This window comes from Pituophis catenifer, unplaced genomic scaffold (genome assembly GCF_029215685.1).
Source record: "Pituophis catenifer annectens isolate HBS135680 unplaced genomic scaffold, rPitCat1.0.hap2 SCAF_7, whole genome shotgun sequence".
NCBI classification, from domain to species: Eukaryota; Metazoa; Chordata; class Lepidosauria; order Squamata; family Colubridae; genus Pituophis; species Pituophis catenifer.
Window position 1 is genome coordinate 70,522,820 of NW_027256887.1, and position 23,598 is coordinate 70,546,417.

Below are 23,598 nucleotides of genomic sequence, written 5' to 3' on the forward strand. Positions count from 1 at the left end.
TTCAAAGGCAGACACACTTTTCTATCCCAGTACAAGGGCAAATGCGGATTATTAGGGCAGATTTAACATAGCATATAGCAGATTGGTTAATGGATAAAGGAGCAGAGTTTCTTTTTTTAATGAAATTAAAGTTGTGTTTGATATACTGCTGTTTGAAATTTTATTCTTCTGTCTAGTAGTACAGAACAAACCAGTTTTCTCATTTCCAAGTATTCCATTAAGTCATCTGTAAAATTTAAACTTCACATATCCAGACATGAAAACTTAGAACTAACTTGCTGAGTTTACAGTTTAAAATAAAAGGTGGTATTTTAATAGCCTTGGCCAAAAAGTAGATCTTCTCATATATAGTAGTTCTACTGACAGAAGTCCATATATTATAAAACAAGTTATTTTTATTTGTATAATTCTATTGTTCAAAATTGAGCTTCCTGTAAATGTACTGGAAAGAAAACCAACCTAAGTCACAGCTCATTTCCACAGCTTCTTTTGGATTGGGGATTGCTCTTGGACTAATACACTGCAAAAATTTCCTTTTAGCTCTTGGAATTATCAGAGGAGATTTCAGAAAAGATGCAAAGGGGAGCACTGCAGCTGTTTGGCTTGGCTCTTAGAAGGGCGGGGATGGCACTGTTTACCGAAGCAGCTTTGAGCCATTGTCAGATTAAAGGACTCCAAAAATTTACATAGCCCTCTTGTGTAAAACAGTTGCTACATATGCAGGGAAGTCTATGTATTACCCTCAGTTTTAATGTTGTCAAAAGGTATAAACAACATGGCCATAGATGGGCTTTAGCCAACCAGAATGCCCTCTACAAATGTGGATCAATTCTCAGAAATCTCAGCAATACCTCCTGTAGACAAACCTTCTGTCAGTTGATGTCCATCCATCTGGAGAACATAAAAGTTTGGGGAAGGCTGCTGAAACATCTCTCTTGGTGTAGGATTCCCTGCCTGTTTCATTTCTAGACTCTTTTAATTAAAAGGTAACCAAATTGGGAAGCTGCAACGCTTCAAACGGTCAGTTTCTGGAATCATCATTATTTGCTCTATTGACATCTCTATTGTATCTTTAGAAGATACAACTTGTAAGTGGTTGCAGTTCTGGCAGTGCTGAAATTCAATTTTTTTTACTACCGGTTCTGTGGGTGTGGCTTGGTGAGCATGGTGTGGCTTGGTGGGTGTGGCTTGGTGGGTGTGGCAGAGGAAGGATACAACAAAATCCCCATTCCCTCCCCACTCCTGGGGGAAGGATATTGCAAAATCTCCATTCTGGGGCCAGCCAGAGGTGGTATTTGCCGGTTCTCCGAACTACTCAAAATTTCTGCTGCCGGTTCTCCAGAACTTGTCAGAACCTGCTGAATTTCACCCCTAAGCAGCCTCTTGATGGCCGAAGGAATGGAATATTTTTCCTGATAAAATGCATGTACCAGACTTTTAATGACTATGCAAGCCTTTTTAGCGAGCATTTTAGGAAGGTGCCTCTAACTTGCTCTCAGAGTTTCAAATGTGTCCATTCCTGGTTTACATCTTGCCTTTCAAGCAAGGCGCTTGAAGAAGGTAGACCTGTTCTCATTCATAAAAACTAATCTTTCCCCAGATTTCACCCCTGCTAGAAACACAACAATTAAAACAGTGTTTCTCAATCTTGAAAAATTTAAGCTGGGTGGCTTTCCAGAATTCCCCAGGCAGCATGCTAGCTGGGGAATTCTGGAAGTCCACAAAGCTTAAAGTTGGGTAAAGTTGAGAAACGCCAAGACTGATATATGCAATATTTTGTGGTCTCTAACTTGTGTAACAAACTCTTTTATCATGTCGTGTTTAATTATGGTGTTTAATGAAAAGAAGGACTAGGGGAGACATGATAGCAGTGTTCCAATATCTCAGGGGCTGCCACAAAGGAGAGGGAGTCAAACTATTCTCCAAAGCACCTGAGAGTAGGACAAGAAGCATTGGGTGGAAACTAATCAAGGAGAGAAGCAACTTAGAACTAAGGAGAAATTTCCTGACAGTGAGAACAATTAACCAGTGGAACAATTTGCCTCCAGAAGTTGAAAATGCTTCAACACTGGAAGTTTTAAAGAAGAAATTGGATAACCATTTGTCTGAAATGATATAGGATTTCCTGCCTCAGCAGGGGGTTGGACTAGAAGACCTCCAAGGTCCCTTCCAAGTATTATTCTGTTCTGTTCCATGGCAGGGAGACTCCTTGACTCCTAATGTCAGTCCATTAGGTTTTCTTCAAAAGGGAAGCTTTAACTTCTCCACCTCCTCTTTTAAAGTGACTAATACAGTCAAAAAGATGCAACCCAACTTTCCTTGCATTATTATAGGAGGTTTTGACACTAATCCTAGTTATATAGCTGAATTCTACCCTCCAAAATAGAAACAGAATACCCAACATTCAGAATTTAAACTCCCCCACTCTGCTCATTTCTACAATGAATTTACAACAGCAAAGAATTGTCCTGAAAATTTGTCCTCTGATGTACGAGCCAATGCCTTCCATCCAATATATTACATTCCTGAAAATTCCTTGAAGAAAAGCCCATGCCTTCTGGTTCTCCAGATGTTGCTGGATTACAAGTCATTCACAGCCCTCAACCCGGTTCTCAAAGCTGAGGAATGTTGAGAATCATGCTTCAGCGTTACTTAGAAGCCTGTAATCATCATCATGCTACAGCTATTAAGTAACTTTCAAGTTGATTTAAATTCAACCATTTCATGCATGACATTTTAATGGGCCAATGATTAAAGAAAATGAGCTGTCTGTGGAATAAAAAAAAGTGTTTCTGAACCTCAGTCACTTGAAGATGTGTGGAGTTCAACTCCCAGAATACCCAAGCCAGCATTCTGAGAATTGAACCACACACATCTTCAAGTTCTCCAAGGTTGAGAAACACTGGAATACAACAACTCTTAACAAGAAGATATCCTAAAGATTTATAGGTGGTTTTTTCATGCAAGATGCAATATAAGCCAAGCCATGTTTCAAACATCTTTTATGGGTCTCCAAAGCTGCTCTTTCTTCTCAACTGAATCTTTTTCCCAGCTGCAAAAATTGGGACTATCATTAGATGATAGGAAAGAGCTAAGGTGTGTTGATTTCTGCAAACCAGATCTGCTGCCCTAATATCTTCTAAACTTTATTATGCATAATAATAACTAGTATTATGCATTTGCAATCATATCATCTTTATTCATCCACAATCATATAAAAATTACCAAGCTTCCTGAGACTTCACGGAAGATTTGTTCAATCTCTTACTTATCCTCCTGCTGCCCTCTACCGTTAGCCAAGTGAAGCAGCTCTCCATTTCTTAACAAGTAGTAACCACAGCATAGCAGACTTTTCCAAAAAGAGCTCCACAACAGACATCATGGTTGCACCAATTGGCTGGATTATGGAGGAGATTCAATTGCTATTCAGAAAGCATTCATTTTGCTATGCACCATCAAGAGGTGTAGCTGTGCTATTATTTCATGATTAAAGGGACTTCAGCATCTTAAATGAAAGGGCCTTGTAAATGTTTGTGTGCATATTTGTTTGTGCACACAGCCCCATCAGTATATACACACTTCGCATGTTTATGAAAGATTTATTTATTTAAAACAAGAAACCCCAGTTTTACTTATTATTCATAATAAATTGTTGCCGGTGATGATGAAATTACTGAGCAAAGTATTCAAAAGACAAAAGCATTGTCTTCTTTTTTTTACCTCCAAGAGATGGAAATAAAGAATCGCAGACATCTTTTAAATAAGAAATATTTTAAATTTATATATACATATAAAAAGAAACGAAAGGTCATGAAAAAAAAAGAGCAAAAAATTGATGCCTTTACATGATCACACAATGGGATATCTCCTCATACTCAACAATATAGGCTGGATAAATCTGATGCTTCTCAAAGATGACAAAAATAGAAGGATTCAGAACATTGTCCACACAGCTGTCATAGAAGCCGTTTGATTGGTTAGGTCTAGGAGGAGAGCGGACATAAGAAGCTTTTCCTTGGACATAGTCTCCAACCAGAACTCTAGCTACAAACATGGTCTTTGCTTGTTTCTTCGACTTGCAATAGGCGTGGGAGTAGCAGGCATCTCTGGCAAAATAGCTTCCTACAAGAAAACACATTTTAAAAAAAACCCTACCCTTTGTAAAGAAAAAAAATAATTTACTATATATTGTTCAAGGTTTCAAATCAGGGGTGGGCTTCAACAATTTTTAGCAAGGGGTTCTCTGCCTGGTTGATGGGTGGGCATGACCATGGTGGGTATGGCCTAGTCAGTCTCCTGCACCATGGGGGGGGAGGGCATTTTTGCCCTCCCTGGGCTCCAGAGGCTTTCCTTGAGCCTCCAGGAGAGCGAAAACAGTCTCCCCAGGCTCCGGAGGCCCTCTGGAGGCCAGAAATGGGCCCGTTTCCAGCCTTCCGGTAGGCCCATTCTTTGCCTTCCCTGAGCCTCCGTGTGCACCCTGCACTTACTTGCATCCAAAACGGGCCGCGTGGGGACTCCTGGGAAGAGCAGGGTGGTGTGGGCAGGGCCAGCCAGGAGTGGGATTTGAGGGTTCTCCAAACTGCACAGAATCTTAGCTAGAGGTTCTCCCAAACCCCTGCAAACCCCCAGCAGCCCAACCCTGTTTCAAATATTACTAAACTACAATTCCCAACATCCCTTTGGTTGTGCTGGCTGGGACTGCTGGATACTCAGATTCAGCAACACTAGAGGTCCCTAGTTTCCCACAAGAACATATTCGCCCATGTTTTTAATGGCTCCTTTTACTTCCAGTGTTCAAAAGTAAGGCCTCTGTTAATGTAGTCCAATAACACAATCTTCACACAATAGGGATGTATTATAGGGTTGAGTGTGTGTCAGACGGACAGTTTGAGTATGCATATATGGAAAATCATTAGGTGGCACACTGAACCAAAGCATTCAAAACTGCAACTATATATCTCGCACATGAACTTACCTGGTAGTACAATTTGCCAAGTAATTGAAAGTCAGTGTGGTTGTGTAGTGGTTAAGGAGTTGAATAGTAGAGACCCAAGTTCACACTTCCACTGGAGTAAAGGGTTTATTTCATTGATTTAGTTCCAGCCACTACCTTTCAGCTGAACAGAGTTATTGTGGGAATAAAATTAGGGAAGGCTTCCCACATATGCAGATTTGAGCTCTCAAATAAAAGTCAGGACATAAATGCAAACATTTGGGGAAATAGATAGAAAAACAATACTTGAAGATGCCAAAACTCAGATATCTTCAAATCTTGCAAATTATGTGAATTCTAATTCAAGGTAGGGAATACTTAGCTCTTCCAGAATTCACTACTTCTTCCCAACTCTCCAGTACCTTTTCCATATAGTGTTCCATGCGTGCCACAAATTCTCCAGTCAAAGTTTTGCCCACAGATGTCATGCAGGTGTGATGTGCTAGTGCCATGAAACAAGAGCCGTTCATCAATTTCCTTTCCTCTGTTCAGCTTCTTCATCTGCTCTTTTTGCCTAGAAACAAACTACTTCAAGTTATACTTGAGGTCAAAAAGAATTTAAATCACTTCTCTCTTCCGACTTGAAAGACATACCGCAAAAGGATCTAAAACATTTAGTAAACATATTTATTAAGCTAAATTTACTAATCTAAATTTATTACCCCAATTTAATGTAGCTTTCCCAAACAAAGTACTAAATTCATTTTTCCCAGATCTATTAAGCTAGGCTATCATTCAGTGGCAATGGATATGCATGAATGATGTAATTCAATCTCTAGCATAATTGGAGCTGTGCTAGAATTCTGCAGAGCTGTGGTAAGGCAACAATGATCTAAGTCTACATGGAACTAGATCAAACAGATCAGATTAGAAAAGTCTGGTTTAAATGATGTCCAAGGTCCCTTCCTACTTTTTGCTTTTAGGCCACAGTCTATTCACAACCAGATAGATATGGTATACGATCACAAAAAATAAATTCACAACAGTACTAATACTCAATAGAGAACACATAAGATAAGTTCCAGATACAGTGCTGGATCCAATTATTATACCATGATTTTGACTCCCCAGGAGGAAAATTAAAATCCAATACAAACCATTGAAAGACTTGCCAGAGAGAAGGGTTCTGAACTCTTTGAAGTCTACGTATAATGTAATCTTCCATTGTCTTCTCAAAAAGCATCTTGATTTCATGATACTCTTCTGAAGAATTAGAGACCTCTACCAGCTAGGAACAAGATCAGAGCTATTGTGAACGAATCTTTTAGTTGCTTTTGATCTATAAATATTTTTCATTCTTTCTATATTTGTCCCTTTCAGGTCAAAATGGGGGCTCGTAACATAACCCATGTAGATCAAATAAATTAAGAGCAGAATAAGTTTCTTAAAAAATAATTATAGTTGGGTTTAGACATTGGATTGTAACCTATTTTTCACAATGAGTGAACCTAATCACTGTACTTTATAAACCATGGCCTCACCATATACATAAAAATATGTCTTAATCATAGAACATCATTGTTCATTTACTATGTCTCTAATCCCTCTAATAAATTATCCAACCTTGATTTACAGTTAAGCATTACACATGAGGGCAGGACAGGAAGCAATGGGTGGAAACTAATCAAGGAGAGAAGCAACCTAGAACTAAGGAGAAATTTCCTGACAGAACAATTAATCAGTGGAACAACTTGCCTCCAGAAGTTGTGAATACTCCAACACTGGAAGTTTTAAAGAAGAAATTGGATAACTATTTGTCTGAAATGGCATAGGGATGTGATGGCAAAAGTATGGCACGCATGCCAGAGGTGGCACGCAGCGCCCTCTGTGATGGCACGCGAGCCATCGCCCCAGTTCAGCTCTGCTGCACATATGCGTGCGCCTCCTGCCAATTAACTGGTCTTTGCGTCTCTGCCACGCATGCGGGGGGCGTATGCGGAGAGCGCGCACATGCATGGGGATGTGTGGTGCATGCGTGTGCCCTCCACATGCTCCCCGCCCCCCGACATGCGCGGCAGAGACCCAAAGAAGGGGCCGTGCATATGCGTGGGGGCATGGCGCGTGGGGGGGCATGCGTTCATGCGTGGGGGCGGCGGGGCACATGCAAAATATTGCCAAGGGACATGATGGTGTAACCCCAGTAAAACTGTTCACTTATCATTATTTGCCAGAGGGCTATTTCACATTTAATTCTGTCTGATGTTCACAAAAAACCAGAAGTATCTTTCAAGCCACCTGAAAGCTACTTTCAAAAGAAATGGTGGACAATTTCAAACGATGTGGCTTTTATATGAGATAGGCCAGAGGTAAGAAGGTTTGGGTGTCATCTCTAGGCACTTACAGGGGCATAGGGAATAGCAGAAGCATTTAGATTTATATACCACCCCATAGCATTTAGCAGCATTCTCTGAGCAATGAAGAAACATTATTTGCATAATTGGGGTCCTCATTTTACCAATCTCAGAAGGATGGAAGGCTGAATCAACCTTGAGCCCCAACAAGATCGAACTCCAAGCTATGGGCAGAGTTTGCCTGCAATATTGCACTTTAACCACTGTGCCACCAGGGCTCTTAGAGACGTTTATGACCCAACCATACCACCAAACAGTATTGTTTATCGTTAGCTGATATCTTCCCCCTAGAAATGTTGTAAAGATGACTTCTGTCAACATTACAGCAATGATCAAATGGTCAGGAGCAAAGGGAAATGCTGATCCCCAACAAACTGCATTTGAGCCCCTATGAACTTGGGAGAAAGTTTTAGGAAGTAGGGTGGCATAAACCTGAAAGAACATACCAAGTTGTGTTCAGGGTGGGGGTGGAAAGACAGAGAAAGAAAAAGGGAAGGAAGTTACCCAACTGCACATGCAGTGGTGGGTTTCTACCAGTTTGCCCTAGTTCAGACGAACTGGTAGCGGCGATGGTGGAAGGCTCCGCCCACCCGCCCAGACATCAATATGGACACTCTGCGCATGCACAGAAGGTTCTGCGCATGCGCAAAGCGCCACACACGAGCGAAGCAAATGCGCACAAGCACATGCTCGCAGCTCCGAACCGGTAGCAAAGGTAAGTGAAACCCACTACTGTGCAAATGGAAGATGTTTTTAATAAGAGCAGAAACAGAGGTTGTTGCTATGGTCAGATAAAACAGAATACCTCATAGCCTATGTTAGGAAGGGCTGACTGATCCCAGGTTGAAGGAAACAAGTGGAAGGGAAAAGAAGATTCAAAACGGCAGCTGCAAATGGGAAATAAACAAAGAGCATTACTGTGGAAATAAAGAAACAAAGAGCATTATTGTCTCATTTGGAGAGAGGTTTTTCTGCGGACCAGAGGGGGTGTAGTTTCGTGTACTGCCTGCATCCCGCAGATGGGCTTTGCTTGTTTGCGCGGTCCAGTTTCTGGCATGCTGCGAAACTGGTGCCGGTCCATGGACCAGGGTTTGGGGACCCCTGATCTAACTCTCTGAAGGGTACCAGGTCAAGAAAAACTGTGTTAGTTCCTCAAACTAATATTTCCAAACATATTTACCCTTTCCCAGAGTGGTGCAGTGGCCTAGAGTTGGAGTTCTTGCCTCACAATCACGAGGCTTTGAGTTCGATCCTAGGTAATGGCAGATATTTCTTTCTCTGGGCACAATGAGTAAATATCAGCTGAGAACTCTGCATTGGTGACAGGAAAGTCATCCGGCCAGTAAACACTCAGTTCCATTCAGTTGCCCCGACTCCACCCTGATGCACAGGATTATGGGGTCATTAAAACACACAAAAAAATTGCCCTTTCCCAAATTATTGAAAGCGATTAGAACTGGAAAGCTATTCCTAATCTCATCACTTTTATTTCATCAAATCCAGGGTTAGTAAAGATGTAAAATGATGGAGAGGAGATGCTTGTCTCTAAGAGTGTCATGAGACTGGGAACTGAGCCTAAGCCATGAGCAATGAAGCAGGTTTTATAACTGTAACAGAAAGATGTGTTTAAAGAAATATATGATAAGCACCTCTTTGACCATAGATTACCAGGAGGAGGAGAGCCAGAGAGCAGGCTTAATTCCCTGAAATATCTACATCTCAAAGCTCCTTATGGCCAAATTGTTTGAAAGTCACACTTCCAACAAAATCATTGAGAAGCATACATTGGAAGTGGAAACTGAATATAAACATGATTCAGTTGCCAGCAAACTGCAGGAATCTATTATATTTAGGCATTTACTTGAAAACAACCCAGGAATTATAATCAAGTACAGTTTAGGACAAAGGAATGAGTCAGTGGTGGGTTTCAAAATTTTTTACTACCGGTTCTGTGAGTGTGGCTGGGCATGGCATGGCAGGAGAAGGATATTGTAAAATCTTCATTCCCTCCCACTCCAGGGGAAGGTTACTGCAAAATCCCCATTTCCTCCCGATCAGCTGGGACTTGGGAGGCAGAGAACAGATGGGGACGGGGCCAGTCAGAACTTTTACTACCGGTTCTCCGAACTACTCAAAATTTCCACTACCAGTTCTCCAGAACTGGTCAGAACCTGCTGAAACCCACCTGTGGTATGAGTGCATTTCAGCAGTATATTTCTTAGGAGACCTAAGCATTACTGAGAAACACTGAGCTTCATTCATTTAGGGGGAGGGTTTATGTACTGCACTGGCACACTAGATTTTCAGCTTAGCGTGAGATATGAATCCACTAGTTTGATTGGTAAAGTTTATGAGAGTGTGAATCAGGCCAACAAGTTCATGGTTTAAATCAGTAGTTCTAAGCCAATGGTCTGTGGACTCCTGAGGGGCCATGATGTCATCACAGGGGGCCCACAAAGACTTGAAGAAATGTTATAATTTAAATTTTGAATTAAGTTTTTGGGGGTCGGTGGCCGTAGTCAGTGGCCACAAAAGGTATTTAAAGGGGGGTCCGTGGTGAAGAATAGGTTGAGAACCACTGATTTAAGTAACATATTGATTAGCACAATGTACAAATCCAGTTGTTTTTTATTTATTTGGAAATGTTTCAATGGATTAACACAACGGTGATTTATTTTCCACGGACCTTTTGCTTGAAATGGCTGAAATGTCTTTCTTCATTTTCCTACTAAGATAATTTCTATTTTTTCCTCCCACAATATTATGAGGTTTTGGACAGAGGTCTGGAGTAGGAAGGTACCACCTGCCCAAGGACCAGTGGTGGGTTCCTCCGGGTTCAGTCCAGTTCGGCAGAGCCGGTAGCGGTGACGATATGACGTCACCGAACTGGTTCTCCCCCCCCCACCCCCCCCCACCCCTCCCACCCACCCCCACATTATTCTTACCTTTTATTTGGTCCCACCCCCAATCTATTGCTGCCTCCTGAGTCCCAGCTGATGACTAGAGGGAAAAAAACTGTTTAAACTCTTGCCGGGGGGCTTCAAAGGGCTGTCCTACAGCTGATCAGTGTTAAAAGCAAACAAATGAGTCTGGTCGTAAGTGCGAGGACCTTCCAGAAATGACTCTGACCAGCTAGCCATGCCCACCTAGTCACATGACCTCCAAGCCACACCCACAAAATAAGCCACGCCCACAGAACCAGTAGTAAAAAAAGTTTAGAACCCACCCCTGCCAAGGACCATATGGACTGTGGCTAGTGTCACTGTGAAATTACTGAAGTGACAGAGCTGAAACTTGGAGAAAGGGGAAGGGATCAGAATTTGGGTGCTTGGCAACTGGTTCATATTTACGATGGTTACATATCCTGAGGTGATGATGATCACCTTTTGTGACCTTCTGACAAGCAAAGTCGGTTGAGAAGTCAGATTCACTTTACAATCGTGTTACTAACTTCAGTGAGTGATTCACTTAACAACTGTGGCAAGAAAGGTTGCAAAATGGGGCAAAACTCATTTAGCAACCACCTCACTTAGCAACAGAAATTTTGGACTCAGTTGTGGTTGTTAAGTCGAGAACAACCTGTAAATGATTTTGTGAAAAATATTAATTACCTCTTCTCGCTTTTGCGTCTACCTCCAAAAAATACAAGTCGGGGCCATCTGCAGACTCTCCTCTGTGTTTGGTAGTACACATTTCTCTGAACCATCTCTTGAAGGAAACAGCAAAACACACTGTCAAATAACTCACCTCTACTAAGAACTAATTCACTTATCAATTTAACTTAAGTACAAGGCATTGTAGGCTGCTACGGTTGATCTGCTGTTGTTGATAAAGCTTTGTGGACTATGCAAAAAAGAGTACTTTAGCTACACAGGAGCAGAGGTGGGTTTCAGCAGGTTCTGACCAGTTCTGGTGAACCGGTAGCAGAAATTTTTGAGTAGTTCGGAGAACCAGTAGTAAAAATTCTGAGGTGACCCCACCTCCATCTATTTTCTGCCTCCCAAGTCCCAGCTGATCGGGAGAAAATGGGGATTTTGCAGTAACCTTCCCCTGGAGTGGGATGGGAATGGAGATTTTACAATATCCTTCCCCTGCCACGCCCACCAAGCCATGCCATGCCCACCAAGCCACACCCACAGAACCGATAGTAAAAAAATTTGAAACCCACCACTCCACAGGAGGACTATATTTGATGCACTTGGCCAGATTTACATCCGATTGTCAATATAATAGAGGCCCTTATATTTGGAAATCAAAAACTTCCAAAGAACAACCGAGAGGAACACCCATTTTCGCTTCCTAAAAAACACTGTGCTATTCCACAACTGGCAGTGTCAGGTTTAGTAATATTTAAAAATAAGGTAAGATACCAGAATCTCAGTCAGATCAGTCTCATGGAAATTTAATCTTACTAAAATATTATCAAGAAGAGACAAACTATACCCCAAGGACTCTAGATGAACAAAATATTTAATGATTACATTTGTTAAATTAATGATCTGTCAAGAAAATGCCTATTACTGGCAGTGGTAGATATTTGTTCAGAATGGTTTTTTTTTTTAACCCAGAGTACTACTCGGTAATCTTAAATGGCAATTGTTTTGCCTGGTTGCATTTTTTTTTTCATTTGACAGTTTGAATAAACATAAATAATGTTCCTGTTAGCACAGGGATGGCTGCAGGGGGAGTTTTCAAAAATCAAGATGGTGCCAGAGATGGTATTCAGCAGGTTCTGACCAATTCTGGAGAACCGGTAGTGGAAATTGTGAGTAGTTCGGAGAACCTGTAAATACCACTTCTGACTGGCCCCACCCCCATCTATTCTCTGCCTCCCGACTCCCAGCTGATCAGGAGGAAATGGGGATTTTGCAGTATCCTTCCCCTGGAGTGGGGAGGGAATGAAGATTTTACGGTATCCTTCCCCTGCTACACCCACCAAGCCATGCCCACCAAGCCACGCCACGCCCACCAAGCCACGCCCACAAAACCGGTATTAAAAATAATTGAATCCCACCACTGTGGTAGCTTCAAAAGTGTGATGAAAGCTCCATCCAGTGGTGGGATTCAGCCAGTTCATACCACTTTGGGAGAACTGGTTGTTAACTTTTTCAGCAGTTTGGTGAACTGGTTGTTGGAAGAAATCATTAGGGCAGAGGACCTGTTGTTAAATTATTTGAATAATCTGAACTGGCTCCATCCCTAAAAAAAAATCATGTGAGTTGTAGCTGCCATCTTGACTTCTTTGATAAACATTCACAGGGGGAACCTGTTGCAATATTTTCAGGATCAGACTCAATAATGATAATAAGAGTTAGAGGCTTAAATATATTTCTCTTTAATTATAACAGGCATTCTATATTCACTGAATATTCACAGATAGAAGCAGGGAAAATGGTGAAGGTGGCTCCTTATATACACAAGGGGTGGAGTCAAAGATGGGAGTGGTGAATTATGAATACATTAGGAACCAAAGAATAAGTTAACCCCCGATGTCCCATATATACATTATTTACACAATAGGGAATAAGGCATTTACATCTCACAAATCCCCCTCTAAATGCCGGTTCGCTATACAACACCAATTACATTCAGATTCAGGACAATATAAGACATATAATTTTGATGTTAAATATTTGTGCTGTTTTGAAGGTAAAGGCTTCGTCAATATGTCAGCTAATTGTTCAGAGGTATCACAATGCACTGCTTTGATAAATCCATCTTGAGACAATTGTCTCACATGCTTAAATTTTATATCTATATGCCTGGACCTTTGTCCAATGGCATCGGATCTGGATATTTCAATGGCTGCTTTATTATCTTCATGCATAACAAAAGGCAAAGCAGGTTTTTTCCAAACATCTGAAATCAAGTCATTAAACCATACAAGGTTATTTGCAGCTTTGGACAAACAAACATATTCCGCTTCTGTGGTCGAAGTGGCTACCAGTTCTTGTTTACCAGTGTACCAGTAAACTGGACAGTCATTTAATAGAAAAATATAACCAGAAGTGCTTTTTCTGCATGATATATCTCCAGCCCAATCCGCATCAGCGTAACATGTAAGTTTTGGTTCTTTATTATTACTAGGTTCTAATACTAAGCAAAAGTCTAATGTACTTTTCAGATATCTTAGAATTCTTTTGACCGCTTCCCAATGATACAATGTAGGTTTGCTAACATATCTTGACAATAAGTTGAGTGGTAATGCAATATCTGGTCTGGTCCAATTAGATATATAAAGAAGTGAACCTATGACTGATCTATAAAATGTATTATCCTTGAATTCAGGGGAAGATTCATCAGTGTTTCTAAGGAAATCAGTTTGCATAGGAGTGTCACAGGGTTTGGCATTGTTTAAATTGCATTTGTTCAGAAGTTCAATGATTTTATCTTTCTGAGTAAGTTTGAATCCCCTTCTAGTTTTGTTAATTTGTACACCAAGGTATTTGTTTACTTTACCTAGAGATTTCAACGAGAAATGTTCGTTTAGCTTGTTTACAAAGGTTTCTCTTCTCTCCTTGTGTTTTCCTATATATAAAATATCATCTACATAAATTAATACAAATTCAATGTGATCATCACTCTTTTTTACAAAGAAACAGTTATCAGCAGTGGTAGCGTTGAAATCCATGGTCTTAAGCACTTTTACCAAGCAATCGTACCATCTTTTGCCAGATTGCTTTAATCCGTATAGACTCTTGTTCAATAGCCAAATTTCATTCTTATTAGTGTATTGACTGTGTGGTGCTCTTACATATATTTCCTTATCTAGCTTTGCGTGTAAATACGCAGTCTGTATGTCATATTGAAATACATCAAGGTTGAGTGCAGATGCCACTACTAGAGCTGTTTTAACACTCTCTGTTCTTACTGTGGGGGAGTACGTGTCAGTATAGTCCTCCGGATATTTTTGTGCATAACCTTGTGCAACCAATCTAGCTTTGTATAGAGTATTGCCTCCTTCTAGATTCTTAATTTTATAAATCCACCTGGTACCTATAATTGTTTTATCTTTAGGTGCTATCGCAGGTGTAAACACATTTAATCCTTGCAAACTTTCCATCTCTTTTTTCATAGCTAGTTCCCACTTTTCTTTTTCTTCACGAGGGAGTTTTAATACTTCCTCATATGTATTAGGTGTCATTTGTTCACCATCCATATGCATTATGTAATCTCTGTATTTATTTGGTATTTGATTTCTATTGTTTCTAATAGCTCTTTCAGGTTTGCTATGGTAATCATGCAAATATCTTGCTTCTTTTTTGGTTAATGTGTCTGTCTTTATTTTGTGCTGACTATTTGTCCAAGTTTTGGTTTTGTTTTTATTTTTGTTGATATTTTGATTTTCTATTGTCCCTTCCTCACAAGATTTTGTATCTTTGCATTTATTTGGAAATATTTCATTAAGATGTAATTTAGACCAATTGGCCTGTTCATGGAACACAGCTGTTCTGGAAACTATAAATTTGTTATTATTATCAATGAATCTGTACCCTTTGGTGCCAGTTTCATATCCCATAAATCTTAATCTTCTGGATACGTTTTCTCCCTTTCTCCTCAACTGCTTAGGTATGTGTACGTCTGCAGTGACTCCAAATATGTGCATGTGTGCTAATTTAGGTTTCCTATTATACATCACCTCATATGGTGTTTTATTCACAATACTGGACCAGGTTCTGTTTTGAGTGTAATTTGAATAATGTAAGGCTTCTGACCAAAATTGTTTGCCTAAACCAGCATCCTCTAATGTGCACCTAATCATGGTTTGTAGTGTGGAATTCTTTCTCTCTGCAATCCCGTTTTGGAACGCAGAAAATGGACTAGATGTGAAATGTAGCATTCCTCTATCCTTTAACCATTGGGAGAATTCTTTAGACATGAATTCACATCCCCTATCTGTCATAATTTGTTTTATTCTGACATTATGTTGTGTTTCTATGCGTTTGTAGAATTCCTTAAATTTCTGAAAGGTTTCATCCTTGTGTTTCAATGTGTAAACAAAACCATAGCGACTGTAATCGTCTACTATTGTTAGGAAGTAACGTTTTCTATAAGTGATTGATGGAGTTAATGGACCAACTAAGTCCATATGTACTAAGTCAAAAATTTTGTTAGTTGATCTGTTGGATTTTTTTGGTCTGGGACTAGTTTTTAGTTTAGTGGATTTACATACTGAGCATTCCAAATAATTTTCACAATTTTTTATTTTGACACCTTCTGCGTGTTCAGTCATTTTTTGTACTACAGGAAAACTTGCATGTCCTAACTTCCTATGCAAGATGTGAGCACACTCATCATGAATTGGCTTACCTATTCTTGGTTTCTTCTCATTGTGTGTATTTGCGTGATCATGAGATATTTTACATTCATCATTGTCACTGTTACTAACATTTTCATCATCTGCCTCACTACAATCTTCCATATTTGAATCAATGTTATGTAACCATCTTTCTTTTGTTATTAGATAGGGTAGGCCTCCTTTAATCATCACAGTGCCTACATTTGTTTTGTCCTTCTCTAAAGTTGCTTTCCCCTTTGAGAAAACTATATTGATGTCAGAATCTCTGCTTAGTTTTATAGCACTTAGTATGTTATGAGGTATTTCTGGAATTAACAATACCCCCTCTATTTTTCCTAGGCCAGGCAAGGTCACATTTCCTCTGCCTAATACTTGAACCTTTTCTTGATTAGCTACCTTTATTACAAATTTATCTTCTGTAAATGAAGACAATATATTTTTGTTATTAGTGGTGTGGTTGGTTGCCCCAGAATCAATAAGCCAATTATTGTTCTCATTTTGTTGTGTTTTAGTGCTGTCTTGTTTATTTAGTCCATTCAGTGAACCAGATTTTCTCTCTTTTGAATTTTCTCTACCCCCTCTACTTTCTCTGTAATTTGGTGGGCTTCTATATTTATGTCTATCTGTGGAAGACTGTCTATAATTGTATTTGCTCCTATACTCTGACCTATGTCTCTCCTTTGAGATTTTGGGACAGTCTCTTCTATTGTGTTCACTGGACCCACAATTATGGCATTTAAAAGCTTCATTGTATTTTTCTTGGAAAGCTACCTTCCTAAAAGATTTGTGTTCTGTGTGATTGCTGGAACGATTTTTTCTTGAATTGTCTTCTGCTATCAATTTGTTAGATAGACTTTCTATGGATAAATATCCTAGATTGATGGTGTCTAAGTGTGACATAAAACTATCCCATGATGAATCAAGTGAATTGATAATAACACTTTTCATTGTTTGATCTGAAATCACTTCCCCCCTCAAATGCAGCTCAGCTCTTATTTTGTTTAGAGATATCAAATGCTCACTTATGGAAACCCCTGGTTTTACTCTGGAAGAAAAGAAATCCTTAGACATTCTTGTAGTGGTAGCTACACTATCGCTGTGAAACAGATTAAACATGCATTGAATTATTTCTGACACAGTTAGGTTTGGTTTGATGCTATGATACATTGCAGGAGACACGCTAGATATTATTAAGAAAAATGCTCTATGATGTAAACAATCTATTTTTAAAGTCCAAGGTCTTCTTGGAGGACTAGTGATAAAGAATAGTAAATTTTCTTTCATAAAGACAACCTGGAGCTGTTGATACCATTCTTGCAAATTAATGCCATCAACTCTAAGTTTTGGGAAGTCACTGGGTAAGTTTCCCACATTATTTTGTCCATTACTTACAACCTGAGGAAGTCCGTGGTCTCGCAAGTGCAGGAAATTGCAAAACGGCATGGGGATGCTCGCAACGAGTCTGCGCGGTTCTCTGGCCAGTTCAAGTCTTTCCGGACCGTCTACGTAGTTTCGCACATGCGCGTTGCTCATTTCTTCTTTGGCGTCGTCGTGGAAGGTTCTCTCCATTGCAGCTCGCTCGCTCCGCTCCTCTTCAGACGAGTCGGTTTCTGGCTCGGTTTTAGGAGTCTTGATGGCGGCGACTGCTCTTCTCTTTCTTTTGTGTGCGTTGGTACTTGATCCGGTCTGCGGTGTAGGGCGGAATCGACATGGCTCTCTGGGCTCGGGCGTCGTCGCTCTCGAAGTCAGGATGGGAGCGTGCAGGTCTTGAGGTATCGGCTTGTTCTCTAGCTTCTTCGTTGTCGCTTTGGAAATTTTTAATTTTGGCCCAAATGCAGCAAGAAGCGTCTTCATTGCTGACTTTACTTGGGATTTCGTCAAGTCGTCTTCGCTTTCTGATTCTGGTTCTTCTGAAGAGTTTGAATCTTCCTTTTCACTTTCGTTGTCTGATAACGTTTTTCGCGCCAGAAATTTTGAACTGAGCATTTTGATTGGCTCTGCTTCGCTCACTTTGGAGGTTTGTTGAAACCAAGATGGCTGCCATTCAAAATTTCGCGCGGGATCACATCTTTTCTTTTTCATAACGACTTTCTCTGTAGTCATATCACTCACAGTTTTTTGGTCTTTGGGTTTCTCTTTAGCGATGTTTCTCTCTCTCGCTGCTCCGCTGTTTTTCAGCATTTCTTGGAGATTCGCGATGAGGCTTTCATCATTCTTCTGGCTTTTTAATAGTTTTAATATCTCTGACCTGAGTTCGTTATTTTCTATTTCGATTTCCTCCTGGTCATTATTTTCATTTATTAGTTCTTCTTCTTCAGTGGTGTATTCTTCGGATTCTCTCGAAATCGCGTTTGTGGATTCGTTGATTATTTCTTGTTCAGTTTCTATTTCTTTGCTGTAGGCCCTGGTGTTGGGCCTATCTTTCTTAGACATTTTTAAGTATTTATTGAGTCAATTAACCATCCTCTGCTACCAGCTTGTTGCAATATTTTCAGGATCAGACTCAATAATGATAATAAGAGTTAGAGGCTTAAATATATTTCTCTTTAATTATAACAGGCATTCTATATTCACTGAATATTCACAGATAGAAGCAGGGAAAATGGTGAAGGTGGCTCCTTATATACACAAGGGGTGGAGTCAAAGATGGGAGTGGTGAATTATGAATACATTAGGAACCAAAGAATAAGTTAACCCCCGATGTCCCATATATACATTATTTACACAATAGGGAATAAGGCATTTACATCTCACAGAACCAATTAGCAGTCATTGTCACATCCCAAGCTATTATTGCTAAAAATTACCTTGAAAATTCAATGTATATAGCTGAGTCCCAGCCTGGAAGAATAAAACTTCTCTGCAATCAGTTAGGAAAATAGCCTCCAACTCAGAGGATGAAATTGAGGCAGCACAGTGCCTAGAGTTCTGCAAAACAGAAAGAAAGAAAAATATGGCAGGAAAACAGAGACCGAAGGGAAAGAGGGGGAAATGAGTAAATTAACTTGGGTCATTGTGTTCGAACACATTGGACAGCAAAACACAAAATAGGATGTTACATTACAGTAGTCCTTGTTTATTAACTCTCTCGGTTGTGATGGTGATGAAAAGGTAATTTTACGACCAATACTCACATGTACAACTTTTCCAGGTCTATAAAGCAAAGAAAAGCTGGAGTAAGATCATAAGCACAGTTGTGGTTTCCCTTAGAGATCAATTCACTTAACAACTGAATTTCTGGTCCCAATTGTAATTACTAAACAAGGACTATCTATCCATACAGGTTGTCCTTGATTTATGACCCCAATCGAGCCCAAAATTTCTGTTGCTGAGTGAAATAGTTGTTAAGTGAATTTTGCCCCTTTTATCACCTTTCTTGCCACAGTTAAGTGAATCACTGCAGCTGTTAAGTTAGTAGCATGGTTGTTAAGTGAATCTGGCTCCCCTATTGACTTTGCTATTCACAGGGTTGCAAAAGGTAATCAGGAGAATACAGCCATGATAAATATGAGTCAGTTGTCAATTGTCTGAATTTTGATCGTCTGACCATCAAGATGCTGCAACGGTCATGGGAGTGAAAAATGATCACAAGTCACTTTTTTTGAATGCAGTTGTAACTTTGAACAGTCACTAAATGAACTGTTGTAAGTCAAGGATGATCTGTATTGTTCTGCCCCAGCTACGGACCCCAAAGAACGCAGTGCACACAAAGTCTGTACAAACCTTAGTTTACTAAATGAAATCAGTCTTTTTCAAACAAAGGCTGTTAATTAACTTTCTTAACAGCCTACAAGAATCCAAAGAATAAATAATCGTAATCTTACTGTGGTTGGCAGAAAGCCCAGAAATAATTTGCAAAGAACTAAGATCAAGACATGCAGGAGAGTGAACGAAGTTGTTCCCTGCAAATTGCCTCAGTCGTTGTCCTTCCTTAAATAGGCTAAGGGAGTGGCCAATTAGCCCCAAGCCTTACTCTCGAGGAGACCTCCTCCTGAGGAGCCACTCCTGCCTTTTGGCAGCTCTGCGCACCCGTGCATCGAGAAGAGGCTTCTCCTCTTCTTCCTCTTCACTTAAGGGAGCTTCTGGAGGTTCTGAAGGCCCTGGCTGAATCCCTGCCTCTGGCACCACATCTTCTCCAGCCTCCTCATTGTCCGACTCGAGTGCCAGCTGCACAGGCTGCTGGCACAGCACCACACCAGCCTCCTCGCTGTTGGAATCAGCTACTAGCTGCACAGGCCGCTGACGGGCCACAACATGTATTTAGCTCTGCCATCCATTCCCTAAAGCAGGGACAAGCAATATTCAAGACATGGGCTCAGGTGCTCCTCTGTAGTGATGTCTACAGCAGCAGAAAACGATCACGTTCAATTATCATATTCAGCAATCGTTTGCTTTATCATGATTTAATAAGCTGAGCTTATAAATATTAATAGCTGAGCGTAGAGTATCTCAAGTCACAAAGGCCACACTGTGCAGCACACTAAGCCAAAGGCAAACAACTTGCTTTGCATTGTAATTTACTGCAGTGTGTGAACCCAGCTAATAAATCTGTGTAACAAAGCTCAAGCTGTTTGAAGCAGCAATGACAACATCCCAGGTCTGATTCACCAGCAGATAAAAATTTACCTGTTGGCCATACTCAATCCACTTGCCATTTTCATCCAGCCAATACCAGATGAACTCTACTCTGACAATGGAGTCAAACAACATGACCATTGGCATTCGCTAGGAGAGTCAGATATGAATTCTGGCACCAGGCATCTTCTGAAAGAAAAAAAAAAAACAAATTAAGCACATAAAAACAAAGGAGGGAAATCAGTTAAGTCACATTTTACTCTGAGACAAAGAGGTCGACATTCAATGTCCTCCAGTCAGGTTCTCCTCTATAGGAACCTATGCAGTACATCTACTAGCAGCGGCTCTTTTTGTAGGCATAACGTTTCAATGAATCAACTCAAAACTGGAACCTACAAATTGGATGCATGTGACTCGGGAGATACCACTACTCTTAAAACAGAATAACAAAGTTGGAAAGGACCTTGGAGGTCTTCTCGGCTAACCCTTTGGTCAAGCAAGGAATTCTATACCATTTCAGGACAATCTCTTCTTCAAAATCTCCAGTACTGGCACACCCGCAACTTCTGGAAGCAACTCTCTTGATGTTTTAAAAATTAATTGCTTAAAATAGATTGCATTTTAAATTTTGCTTAAAGCTGGCTAATATTTTTTTTTTCAATCCCTGTCCTAATCCGTAAAGGAAATCCAGGAAAATCGGTCGGTCTTATCTAACCAGGTTAAACTTTTATGTTCGATGTAAGAGATTCCAGACTTTGCCCCTTTCTTAAATAGCTTTGAATTTCCATCAAGTCTGCTTACACAGAACCATCTCATACAGTAAATGAACAGAACATTCAGCATTAATAGCAATAGCTATTAACTTAGATTTATATACCGCTTCACAGTGCTTTACAGCCCTCTCTAAGCAGTTTACAAATGTCAGCATATTTCCCCCAACAATCTGGGTCTTCATTTTACCAACCTCGGAAGGTTGGAAGCAGGGGTGGGTTCTAAATGTTTTTACTACTGGTTCTGTGGGCGTGGCTTATTTTGTGGGCGTGGTTTGATGGTCATGTGACAATTCTTTAGGATTTAGCAGTGGTACTGGTCTACCAGGCTTTTAACTGCTTGCAGAGCTGTACCAGTCTACCCATTTGTTCTTGGAGGCACCAGTCTACCCATTTGTTTTTGGAGGCACTAGTCTACCACCACATTGCCTTTTAACACTGATCAGCTGCAGGGCAGCCCTTTGAAGCCCCACGGCAAGAGTTTAAATAGTTTTTTTCCTTCTAGCCAATCAGCTGGGACTCAGGAGGCAGCGAATAGATTGGGGGCGGGGCCAAATAAAAGGTAAGACTAACGCAAGGGGAGGGGCAGGAGGGCCCAGATCCTGAACAAAGAGAACCGGTTCTGTGACATCATATTGTCACCGCTACCGGCTCGGCCAAACCAGGCTGAACCAGGAGGAACCCACCATTGGATGGAAGGCTGAGTTAACCTTGAGCTGGTCAGAATCGAACTCCTGGAATCAGCAGAGTTAGACCTGCAGTACTGCATTCTAACCACTGTGCCATCATGACTCTTTAATATAACTGTAGTGTTCATTCCTTCATTTTTTTAATGCCATGGCTGCAAATTGATATGTGCCATCAAGTTGTGGTCTTAGCTCCCTCCAGGATGAGTTGCAAAATATTGAGGTCTATGCGGCTGGAATAAACCAACCATGTAAAAAGAGAAAGTAATTGCAGATATGGACACCACCTTTAACAACAACATTACAGCCTAATATGATATTCAGAGCAAAGCCATGTCATCAGATTACAATTCAATGTGTTATGCAAACCCAGAAAATGAAGTTATCTTGAATAGCCTATGATTCAGGTAATCATGGGTTAGCACATCCTATAATCAATGTCCTCGCGCAAAAAAAATCCCTACTCAAAAAGAAAAAAGAAATCTAGGTAGTGAGTGCAGTATATTTTTGCCAATTAACAATTTTAGAGCAAAGGTAGTTTTCTATGTTAATCTTTGTTGTAGACCCTGTTGACAGGCAATGAATGTTTCAATAGGATATGGTAGGGCGTGTCAAATATTTCAACTTTCAATTTCCAAACATTAGGGGTGCTCACAAGTTGTGACATCCCTTGGGGATTATAAAGATATTTTGGTTACTTTAATAGAATTTAGATGTGTTTGGTAAGTAACTACATAAATATCATCCCTTGTTAACATTTGGTTTGTTTCATTTTATACAGGGGATGAAGGTGAATTTAAATAAGTCAAAGAAAGTAGCATCCCATTCATTTTTAAGGCCTCTGATTTCAAGTTCAAGAAATAGTGACTACGTTCAGGATACAACCTATGAAATGGCATATGTACAACCAAGTTATCAAGTTACTCAACCAAGAGCCATGGTGGCGGAGTGGTTAGAATGCAGTACTGCAGGGAACTTCTGCTGACTGCCGGCTGCCTGTAATTTGGCAGTTCAAATCTGACCAAGCTCAAGGTTGACTCAGCCTTCCATCCTTCCAAGGTGGGTAAAATGAGGACCCAGATTGTTGGAGGCAATTATGTTGACTCTGTAAATCATTTAGAGAGGGCTGTAAAGCACTGTAAAGCGGTATATAAGTCTAAGTGCTATTGCTATTATCTGAGGAATTGTCTTTACATTGTCCCATCCCACCCAGTCAGGCAGGGAGGATATGTTTTGGATACAATTAGTCAAAGAATTCGAACTGGTGGGATCCAGGTGAAAACCTTCTCTGTCATTGTCCCTGCCCTGCCCATCTCTTACCCCCAGAGATGAGACAGAGCCCCACACTTCTGGCCTTCAGAAAGAGTGCTAAGACCTGGTTTTGCCAATTAGGATGTGGATCAAAAATTATATGGGAGCTTGGTTGGTGTCATGATGAGGTTCTCTCAACCTTTTTAATGTTTTAAACCTTTAACTTTTAATACCTTAACACTGACTTTTTAAAAATTAACTTATTCTTATTTATGATTTTATATTACATATTTCTACTGTAAACAGTGTCACTTTGGTCAGCGGTGTCACTCAATTTCATTAAAGGCCGCATCTTGGTTGTGTTTGATCTCGGGGGCTGGGATGGGCATGGCTAGGATCTGTGTGGCCAGATCGACATAATTCGTGTCGGGGGCATCTGTGGCAGCCTGAGGCTGTGATGGCTTCCTGCAACCCTCTACCAGCAAAAGCAGAGCTCAGGAGGGTGGCGCTCCCAAGCTCCATTTTCGCTGGCAGAGGCACTCTGGGCCAGTCCTTTGCTGTTTCTAGGGCAGCCCCACAGGCCAGATCTAAGCATCCCATGGGCCGGATCCGGTCCCCAGGTCTTGAGTTTGACACCCCTGACTTAGGTGAAATGAGCCTTGTAGAAATGTGC

The 23,598-nt window shown here is 40.6% G+C and overlaps 1 protein-coding gene across 1 annotated transcript; it reads right to left on the reverse strand.

Moving 5' to 3' along the window:
- Positions 1-3,841: 3,841 nt before the first annotated feature.
- Positions 3,842-20,380, reverse strand: LOC139319850 (protein mono-ADP-ribosyltransferase PARP12-like). The gene is made up of 7 exons (XM_070947900.1): positions 20,270-20,380; positions 18,451-18,571; positions 10,956-11,052; positions 8,150-8,231; positions 6,091-6,221; positions 5,356-5,507; positions 3,842-4,122 (listed from the first exon to the last, which is right to left on the reverse strand). The coding sequence occupies exons 1-7, from the start codon at positions 20,363-20,365 to the stop codon at positions 3,842-3,844; spliced, it is 960 nt and encodes a 319-aa protein (XP_070804001.1). The 5' UTR covers positions 20,366-20,380.
- Between the last annotated feature and the right edge of the window lie 3,218 nt (positions 20,381-23,598).

Bases quoted from the DNA above. Each gene is read 5' to 3' on its own strand.
- LOC139319850 (XM_070947900.1), bottom strand. From the start codon at position 20,365: ATGCCAATGGTCATGTTGTTTGACTCCATTGTCAGAGTAGAGTTCATC. The intron at 18,572-20,269 runs GTAAATTTTTAT...TCTGTTTTGCAG, and splicing joins GGATTGAGTATGGCCAACAG to AACTCTAGGCACTGTGCTGC. The intron at 4,123-5,355 runs GTACTGGAGAGT...GTTTTCTTGTAG, and splicing joins TGGAACACTATATGGAAAAG to GAAGCTATTTTGCCAGAGAT.